Source organism: Salmo trutta, chromosome 16 (genome assembly GCF_901001165.1).
Source record: "Salmo trutta chromosome 16, fSalTru1.1, whole genome shotgun sequence".
In the NCBI taxonomy this organism is placed as follows: domain Eukaryota; kingdom Metazoa; phylum Chordata; class Actinopteri; order Salmoniformes; family Salmonidae; genus Salmo; species Salmo trutta.
In genome coordinates, this window is record NC_042972.1 from 32,078,234 (window position 1) to 32,088,977 (window position 10,744).

The window sequence follows — 10,744 nt, forward strand, 5'->3', positions numbered from 1 at the left end:
AACAGAGGGAGGGAGAGAGAGAGAGTCAGAGAGAGAGAGAGAGAGAGAGAGGGGATGGGTCAAGGAGATGGATGGATTGTGTGTGTCCGTGCATGCGTCCGTGCGTGTGTGTGTGTGTGTGTGTGAATCAGGAGGTGTGTGCGTTAGTGCGTGCCAGACAGCAAAGAGAGGCGCAGTTATCTAGGAATTTGAGCCAAAAGAACCTCACCAACAGAAAGAGAGAGAGAAAGAGAAACAGAGGGAGAGAGAAAAAATAGGAAGAGAAGTCGAGAGGATGAAATAGGTATTTAGATAGATAGAAACAAAGATAGAAAGAGACAGACAGAGAGATCGGGATCACAGTAAGATTAGATTAAAAAAAGAGATAGACATGGAGAGACAGATGAAGAAGTTCACACAGAAATAGAAGAAGGTTATATGGGCAGAGAGTGGAGGGACACCATCCAAGGCTTCAAACAAAGCATCAAGCCGACAGACTCAGGAGTGGAGGAGAAACCCATCAAGTACAACAAAAAATAATTTAAAAAAGGACAAGTGGCACCAAAGAGGTGTGGGCACCCAAATCCAAGAGGCTGGCAAGGCAGAACAGCTTTAAGGTGAAAACCGGTGTCTGGAGGGACAGTAAACGGTGAAGCTCAGAGGTGTCTGAGAGACTGAATTCTGCCAGCTTTTCAAATTCTTTTAGGAGTTTTCACATGATTCTACTGGGCTCAATCGGCGTGGTCCCACTACTGCTGTCCCTGTGTGTGGGGGCCGTGTTGTCCCCCCCGGACACACCCCCGGTCTGTCCCCACCCCCCTTGCAGGGACAGTCTGGTTGCCGCTCCGCTAGCGAGGATAGGGTCAGGGTGGTGTGAGGGGAGCCCCGGGACGGCGGGCTGCAGGGTGGTGGTTGCCCCCCTGGCTGCCTCCGACACCCCTCTGAGGGAGGAACACAGACAAGAAGTCCGGCAGGTCCAGCCCGAGGTGAGTGACATCACCAGGTCAATCTGAAGTCATTTCCTGTGCTTTTCCCAGTTGAATGAGTGAGGTATTGATATAACTGACTCAGGTATTGTACACACCAAACAATGAGCATTCTGAGCTGGGTGGCACAGAGGAAGGCCTGGACAATGTTTGCTTGGTAGGGGTGATTAGATAATGCTGGTGCAGAGTCTCTGAGTCTGACACACCATGTCCCTCTGGTTTGTGTGGCGCGGGTGTAAAGTTTAGGCCGCTGAAACAGTGACTATGGACAAAACGTCACTCAGCCAATTGAAATGGAATTGAGCCCAACTCTGTAGCATAGTGGCATAGACACCCACTGGGTACACATTGGTTGAATCAACGTTTCCACGTAATTTTAATGAAATTACGTTGAACCAACGTGAAATAGACGTTGAATTGACGTCTGTGCCCAGTGGGTAGTGTCTGGTGTCGTAAGCATTAGTGTCAGTGGTACAGTATGTGGAGAGCGGGCAACAGGTCCCTACTCTGGGGATTAGGGGCACTCTTCACTTGGCACCACTTGACAGATGCTTTCCAGAGATAAAAATCAAAGAGGGAGTAAAATTAGGCTTGGGTTTATAAATGTCCTCATCATATGGCTTTGCTGAGCTCATGCAATGACAGGTGTTCCACTGACATGGCTAGGAGGGATGTAAGGGTGACTGAGTGATTGAGTCTGTGGCAGTCATCTACTTTGCATGCCTTAGTGTCGGTTTGTGTTTGTGTGATGTGACTGTAATGCTGGTACACGCTTGCGTGTGTGTGTCATGTCATGACTGTAATGTTGTGTGTGGTCTCTGCAGGCAGGGAATGTGTCGGAGCGTCTGTTCCAGTTGCAGCGCTGTATGCATTCCTTCCAGGAGCAGTGGGCCCCCAGGGGCCAGGGAGGCCAGGGAGGGGACACGCTGGGGGCCATTCTGGCTCTGATGGCTGCAGTGCTGACAGAGTGTGACCTCCACTGTCACAGCCAGGCCCTCAGGGCTATGGCCAGACGACTGGGTGAGGAGCATGGCGAACACACACACACACACATACATACACACAGATGCACACATTGTTACTACCTATCTTCTCTCTTTTTGTGTATCCTCCTGTTCATTCTCTTGATCCCTCTCCACACAATGACGGTGTCTCTCTTATCTCTTAAGAGGGCCACACACACTCACAGTTAACAAAGTCGTAGTGAGGCCTGGTCTGTGTCAGTCAGAGGTGAGTGCACAGGAATGCAAGGCTCTGTGTGGGATGAGTAAGGCAGATAGATAGTTCACTGGTATCTCACAACCCAGTGCACAACTCTTTAACCTTCTACAACAGATCAGAAGATAACTCTATATGTAACTACAGTGGGATGGGTCCTCAATCTCACACAACCTCTTCTTGTTTTATGTGTTTAGAGGGGGCAGCGGTTGGGAGAGAGGGAGAGAAAGACTTGCTACTACTATTGAGAAGCATCACACAACACCCTCCAACAGGTGAGAGCAGTGTGTGTGTGTGTGTGTGTGTGTGTGTGTGTGTGTGTGTGTGTGTGTGTGTGTGTGTGTGTGTGTGTGTGTGTGTGTGTGTGTGTGTGTGTGTGTGTGTGTGTGTGTGTGCTTGTGTGTACTTGAGTGCATGTGTGCGCATGTGCGTACAGAATATACAGATGTAAGAGCGCAAGTGTGTGTGTGTGTTGCAGTGGCCCCCTCAGCGAGGCTGCATCCTCAGGACTGTGCTGAGATCTATGGTTTGGGGATCAGAGAGAACGGAATCTACACCATCCAGCCTGACCCACGCAGACCTGCAGTCCAGGTACCTCCTAATACTAACACACACTGAATGCAAACAACCTGTTTACTGTATGTGTGTTATGCACCATCTGTAGAGCTTGGAGGGGAACGTACAGCGAGAAAAAACAGACGAGGGAGCTGACTTTACAGATTACAGTAGTAAAGTAGCCTTGCTTGTGCAAGCCAGAATGGCTCACGGGAGCAGGAGCCTATCTCCTGTTTCTGTAGCACAAGGCAGCTTGATGTACAGGTACACCCCCTGGACAGGATGCTAGTCTATCACAGGGCCTTACCCCAAATATATCTCCTTACTGCTGAGTGCTAAGCAGAGATGCACCGGGTTCCATTTTTACAGTCTTTGGTATGACTCGGCTGGGGATGGAACTCCGAACCTTCCAATCTCATGGCGGACACTCAAACCACAAGGCCACTGATTACAGAAACATTTCTCAATGCGTTACATACTGTATCTCAATAATCACCCCGTATATTCTCTCTACTATTGGCAATGGTCAGGATACTTCATCATTATTGTGCCGGATGTCCAAGAGTTGTTACCTTTGCCCCTCCCCAGGCAGAGTGTGACATGGAGACGGCAGGCGGAGGGTGGACGATGTTCCAGCGTCGGAGAGAAGGCTCGGTGGACTTCAATCGGACGTGGCAGGAGTACCGCGAGGGTTTTGGTTCCCCACAGGGAGAACACTGGCTGGGGAACGCAGCACTGCATGCTCTCACCAACACTGGTCAACACCTACTGCGTATTCAACTGGAGGACTGGCACAAGCAGAAACGCCAAGCCACCTACAACACCTTTAGAGTGGCAACAGAGACACAGAAGTAATGGAAACACACAGATAGATAGGAAGACTAAGATATACAGTGTATATTATACACAAATTAAAGAAATTGTTTGCCTCAAAATCAAAGATTACCAATTATATATATATTTTTTTTTACAAAAGTGGGATAATGTCAAGATCAGTTCAGGTCCCACGGCATCTGAATGGGAAGATAGGCACAGCCTGAAATTAGACAGTGCCTATATTTAACGCTAGTATCTGGATCTACACAACTGATGGAATATGACGTGGACTCATCTCAACATTAGACCTCTTTTGACGTCAGTAAACATCTGACAAACTTTGATTTTGGAGTGAACATAATATCTCTTTAACATATAATACATATAATACACTAATACGCTCATGGTGTTATGCTGTGTTCATAACCAAGTGGGAAGGTGGCAATTTCCAGTTGTGAAGTAATAAATATGAGTTGGATGCATTCACATGCTTTGAACTCATTGAGATTGGCTAATGGCAAACAAGTTGCGGCAACCATCAACTAAAAGTACGCTGTCGTGCTCGCAAACAAATTCTATTGTTCAAAAACACTTTTAATAGATAGCTTTTTATAAATTGTATTTTGTTTCTTGGATTTAACTGCTGAAAATCCTGTTATTGAGGTAATTTCCTTAGTAGGTCACATCAGAGGTCAGTATGTGGGAGAAGACGGAGATCAGGGATGATAGACGAGTGTCCCACTAGTAATTACCAGTTGGAGGGGCGTTCAAGTGTATTTTCCTAGTCGTATGTGGTAAATACCACCTTCCCACTTGGTTATGAACGCTGAGTAAATGTTGTCTCCTTCTCCCAGGTACCGTCTGACAGCACGGGAGTACTCTGGTGACGCGGGAAATGCCCTGAGCTATAGCAAACACTACAACCACGACGGCCGAGCGTTCAGCACCAACGACCGTGATCATGACCGCTACACCTCGGGGAACTGTGCGCAGTACTACGGTGCGGGCTGGTGGTTCGATGCCTGCCTGGCGGCTAACCTGAATGGACGGTACTACCGCGGGCGCTACAGCGGGCTGACCAACGGCATTTACTGGGGCACCTGGTACATCCTGACAGACAGCCGCAGTGGAGAGCGCTACTCCTTTAAGAGTGTGGAGATGAAGACACGCCCACGCAATTTCTAATAAAGAATGACTTGGGAGCAGATTGAAATGGGACAGTTAATGTGAAGTAGTAATCTGTAAAATGTAGGCCTACTACATACTCCGAGCGAGGTTCTGTATATATAAATCTAGCCTGGTCCCAGATCTGTTTGTGATGTGCCCCAGCTAGGGAAACCCTAATCTGGTTGCAGATTGTGGGAAGGTTATTGTTAATCAGCTGATGACTGGATGTTTGATTCACTGGATGATGTTGGGATAGTGGGCCACTAAATCACTTGTTCCAGGTGTAAATATACTGCTAAAAAAAATAAAGGGAACACTAAAATAACACATCCTAGATCTGAATGAATGAAATAATCTTATTCCTCACCCCTGCTTCATTTGTATTATCCATCATTCGAGCCATATACTGTGCCACCCCACATATTTTTGTTGTTGTGATATTTAAACGACAGTAAAGTTTTCATACAGTATGTTATGCAAATCTTTCCACAAAAATGAAATGTAGAAATGTACATTGACAATCAGGGCTTTAGTATAGAGAAATTATTATTGAAATACATTTCTATAACATTTATAACCAATGACTGAGTTATTGTGTCTCTGAATATGGTTTACCAGTATTATTTGGGGTAAATAAGATATGTCAACATATGTCAACATAAAAGATGAACAGATTCGGCCTGAAAATCAGTTTGAAGTTATGTAAGAAAGGTACTTGACATCCATGTGTCCTGTTAGGTCTATACATATGACATTCTACACAGGTTTAATTCAATCACCCAAACAAGCATATTCATTTCAACCATCTGATAATCTCTTAATAAGGTGTCCATATTAGGAATGCCTCAGTCTCAACAGGAGAATTAGCTGACCAGGAAACTAAGTAAAGACCCCTCACCCTAAGCCTGCATCATGTAACAAATTACATTTTACAGAGTATGTGACAGTACCTGTCAGTTGAGTATAGTACTTTAGCAAAGCACCTCTTCCTTTTTCAGGTCTGTAGTTTCACAAAAAATGACACTATAAAACTTAGTCAGAGTTTCATGGTGGTTCTCCTGTTCTCTCCCCCCTGGATATAGGGTCAGCTGGCGCCAGGTTCATGCAGAGGGGGGTCAGCTATCAGTTGGGTGATACTCAGACCCCTCAAAGCCATGGCCCGATAACATGCTAACGTGCTAATGTACAACAGAGGGGCAGCCGACAGCCAACTCAGTGCTCTCTACCCCTAGGTCTCCAGGCCCCTGTGTTCTGACTCCAGCTGTGGGATTGCTCAGCCAAACCCTAACTGTCTTTTCTTTTGAAATGATGCTATGACAGTCAACAGAGAAGAGCTCAGTTTTGGTAAAGGGCCTCCCCTTCTCCTACCACAAATAACCTGTAACAGCTTTCACACTGTCCCACACCAAAGTCCCACACAATGATGGCGTTAGGAGCTCACACACTTTCTGACACACAGAGAAAGACACACACACACACTCAAATATTCCCACAGACACGCACACACACACACACACACACACACACACACACACACACACACACACACACACACACACACACACACACACACACACACACACACACACACACACTGACCCCCGGCTGTCCTTAGGAGTTGGCGTCAGACGGGCGGCTCCCTCTGGCTGTGGTTCACAGAGCTTTTTTGGGAGTTTAGAGTGTGTGTGTGAGCGGTGTGTGTGTGTGTGGGGGTGGGGGGGGTGTACAGGGTGTGTGGGGATGTGAGTGTGTGTATGGGGGATGGTGAGGCTATGTGGGGGTGGTGGGTGAGGGGGTGTGTTAACTGCTTTGCCCGTTTTAGCAGTGTTCGCAATGAGCTGCCAGTCTGAGTGGCTAATAATAACTACGAGTTGGGTTAGACAGACGGACATACAACAGGTAGGCAGGCTCTCAACTAGCCACAGGTTTTCACACACACTACCTATACACACAAACCGACAAGCACAAACACATACTGCCTGCAGCAAAGCAAACACAAACACTGTCCTCAGCATAGCAGACACTATATGCGGTGCAGTTCTTATATACGCAAACTTGACCACACAGTACTTCTGCATAAACACTACTTTTATGCTCATGCACGCACATACACACATGCACGCATGCACACACACACGAATGGGAGGTGCATGATGTGCTTGGCTTAATAAAGACAAGCCTCTATTAGAGGCTTCAAGCTGGCTTCTCCCCTCACAGACATGGTTTGATCATACCGCCTCAGTTATCATGATCTCTCTCTCTCTCTCTCTCTCTCTCTCTCTCTATCTATCTATCTATATTTCTCTCACACACACATACACACACACTCCTGTGATGTCTCTTTTGCCATGTCATTGATTGACAGTTCTGGCTTTAATGTAACTTGATGTGGAATAAGAGACAATCTGCCCCCTTGTGGTTGGAGAGAACTGTTCATCACTGATACCTGGGTTGAGTTAGGAAGAGTAAAACCAAACGAGGCATATTGTCCTCTATGAGGTTCATTAGCTATTAGTGCTGACAAACTCAGACCTGAAAATATTTAGTTAGGATCAAAACTGACAAGTTCACTGCCACTGGTACAATCAACATTACATGACATCAACGGAAATTTTGTATAATGGAGTTACAGTAATGTTCAAGGGCAATGTTTTGTGGGCGTGCAAGAATCGCTGAACTGAGTTGAACATGTTCAAGTTGAGAGGACTATCTCAGAACATATGAACATATGGCAATGGAATATTGGATCACTACACACAATTAAGATCACTACATTGATGATTAAAAACACTTGTCACTCAGTAACTCCTCATACCTGTAAACATCTCTCTCCCGTTATCCTCGCCTCCCATCAGTGTTGTTTTTTTTGTGATCAATTTATTTATTTATGCAATTGTTTAATTGAGGGGGGGTTACAGGTTGAATATACAAATTCATATAGTTAATTCATATCATATCTCCACCCCCAACCTCCCATCCCATTCCCCCAAACTAATCCAACCAACAACTGCCCACCTCCTCAATGAAGGGCAGTCGTTCTCCCCTGGTTGCAGTCGCCCCCCCAGATTACGAGATGCCAAGGTCATATTTTTCCATATTCTGTTCCAGTTAAATGGTTGTTCAGATTCACTTACATTTGTGGTCCATACTTTGTTAATGGCTAGCTGAGAATATGAGCTTTCCAAAAGTTGTTTATATATTACCGAAATGAGTCCTTTCGGTAGCCCAGATCATTTGTTCATGAAATCCATCATTAGATGGTTTGGTTGGGTTTCCCAAGGGACTCCATAGACCAGCATAGCTAACCTAAGTTGTAAATATAGAAAAAAATGATTTGTCTGGTAATGTTTGTGTCTTTCAAATCTTGTGAATGTTCTCAAAGAATTACTATCCATGATATTGGCAAGGGTACGGATTCGACATTTGGACCATTGGGGGGATGCAAGGCATTACTGAGTGAAATATATACATTTGCAGCCATTTCTAAAAACCTGTTTTTGCTTTGTTATTATGGGTATTGTGTGTAGATTGATGAGGGGGCAAAAAAACGATTTAATACATTTTAGAATAAGGCTGTAACATAACAAAATGTGGAAAAAGTCAAGGGGTCTGAATACTTTCTGAATGTACTGTACATGGTAGAATAATGGTTAATAAACAACTCTAAGAGGGGCCCTATAAATATGTTCAATATTTTTCTAAATTATGTTTTCTCATTTATATATTCTTTCTCAATAGCCAGAAGGGGGCGACATGGGAAACATTGAACTGCAGAAATTAAACCATGGCAAGATATTAATTTGGACAATAGATATTCTACCGGTTAAAGGAACTGGAATGTTTGTCCATCTACTGAGGTTGAATTTAATTGATTTGAGCACTCTGTTAAAGTTTCTGCTAATGGTTTTACCTAAGGGAGGAAATATATCTACTCCCAAATATTTAAACAAAACTATTGGGATTCCATAAGTAGAGATGGAGTCCATTGGGGGTCTTGAGCAGCTGTAGGGCTAATTTGAGATTAATCTGAATTTATCCTATGATCTTCAAAGCATTTTGGAGAAATTGAGATACATTGCCTAGATAAAGCAAAATATTGTCAATGTATAATGAGATGAAAGGATCAGTATATTTAAGGGAAATTTGTGTTATTTCCTTTGATTGACAAATTGCCTGGGCCAGGGGTTCCATGAATAATAAAAATAGCAAAGGAGAAATCGGATCGCCGTCTGCTGCTTCTAATGATTCTGAACAGAGCAGAGCAGATATTGCCTGTTATAACTATGGATGAGGGATTGGCATATAGTATTTTAATCATATTAATGGAATTGGAGCCAATTTCCCATATTCAGTCTTGTTGACATGGGAGGAACCGAGGGCCCAGGGCTGTGTCACCACAGTATCCTGGCACGATGTCTGGAGTGGGATGATAGCGGGGGTGCTGGAGGGCGAGAGGGGCACCTGTGGGCTGAGCTGCCCAAAGGCCGGAAGCCCAGCCTGGGCAACGGTTAGCCAGCAACATCCCCCCTGAGAACCGCCATATGCCACTGGGGGAAGTGGCACATGTGACCCGCGCCGTTTCAACAGCTCTGGAGCACAGAGTACACAGTGTTACGAACAACAACCTGCCTCACCTCACTTCGGCACTGGTACTAGATAGACATTGGGCTACAGTGACCATGAGAGTCAGCAGACAGGCGCTCTCACAACCCACTCTCTTCTGGTTCTGTACCAACATTACCATGGCAACCTCAAAGCACTACTGGTGATGTTCAAGAGCAATATATTATCAAGAGGGACTCAGTGTTACTCTTTTTCTGATTTTCTTGTATAGATAGAACCTTTTGGGTGCATGTGATATAAGCCTACATTCAGTTGGCCTGTTAAGTTGTGTAAAGTCCAATACATACTGAAATACTTTAAAATAGAACGAATGTTAGACAAAGACACCCAACACAATGAAACTCATCCTGACCCAAGCAGGCCCAATGAAAGCTTGGGACTAGATTTGAAGCATGATTGTATATCCAGCCTTCCATGGAGCTGTATCCTGACACACTCAGCAGGTCTGAACACACTAACCCCCCAAGAGCAGATCTCAACACCAGATGGCAGTGTTGCTTGGGGATGACGCTTGAAGTCAAGAGAAGGTTCTGGAAAAATAATCTCTTTCTGATTTGTACCAAAAAGTTAATCTGGGAAAAAACTATCCAAAAGGCCTAAAAGGTTCACATGTGAATACACAGAGGCACGGTGCCGCTACGTGCAGAGGCACAATGTGTAAGAGAGGCCTCCGTCACCAGACAATAGAAATTGTGTTTTGTAGGAAAATAAACAGTGAGGGAACATACAGTGCACATACAAAACGGCAGTGTGTATAAGAAACACATTGTGGCGGAGCAGAGCAGAGGGCGACAGGGCACGTGATCAGTGCCTCTCTATTGGAATAAGAGGCTGTTCCCACCACACTGGTCTTGACATCGTGAGAACTCTGTCCTTATGGTTCTCTGGCTGTATCATAGCCACAGTGGAGGATCAGCTTAATATGATACCATCCTATAGCTATTGTACAGAGATATGAAGAGTATTTGGGGAAAGTACTTTCCAAACCTTTTAGTGACTCACCCAATATTCTTGTGACCCTCTAAATAATCTGTATGTCAGAATGCAGTTCAACCACGACACACCAGTGGGTCCTAATGTGATCTTTAGGAATTGTTGAAAGTATGTCAATTCATGAATATTGAATAGCCATGAGAAAGTCATATGATAATAGCTGAGGTTGGTATTCCCACATCCAATCCTGTAGAACTAGAGTTTAGACTAGAGCTAAGCTTCTGCTGACATGAGTCATGCTAAACCTCATCTCAACATTTGGGGCACTAGACCCTGGCCTAAGGGTCATAAGGAGCACATAGAGTGAGGGGATGGTAAGAGAGAGTGTTGACGTGATTCAGAGTCCCTGGGCCTCAGGCCCTTATTGTCCTAAGCTGAGACATTAAGCCTTGGCTCTCAGCTACAGG

The 10,744-nt window shown here is 45.0% G+C and overlaps 1 protein-coding gene across 1 annotated transcript; it reads left to right on the top strand.

Annotated features, from left to right (window-relative positions):
* The first annotated feature begins 32 nt into the window (after positions 1-32).
* On the top strand, positions 33-5,295 carry LOC115150548 (fibroleukin). Its single transcript, XM_029693966.1, has 6 exons — positions 33-965; positions 1,790-1,985; positions 2,381-2,458; positions 2,662-2,774; positions 3,327-3,589; positions 4,409-5,295. Exons 1-6 carry the CDS (start codon positions 696-698, stop codon positions 4,737-4,739), a joined length of 1,251 nt encoding a protein of 416 aa, XP_029549826.1. The 5' UTR covers positions 33-695; the 3' UTR covers positions 4,740-5,295.
* The last annotated feature ends 5,449 nt before the right edge of the window (positions 5,296-10,744 follow it).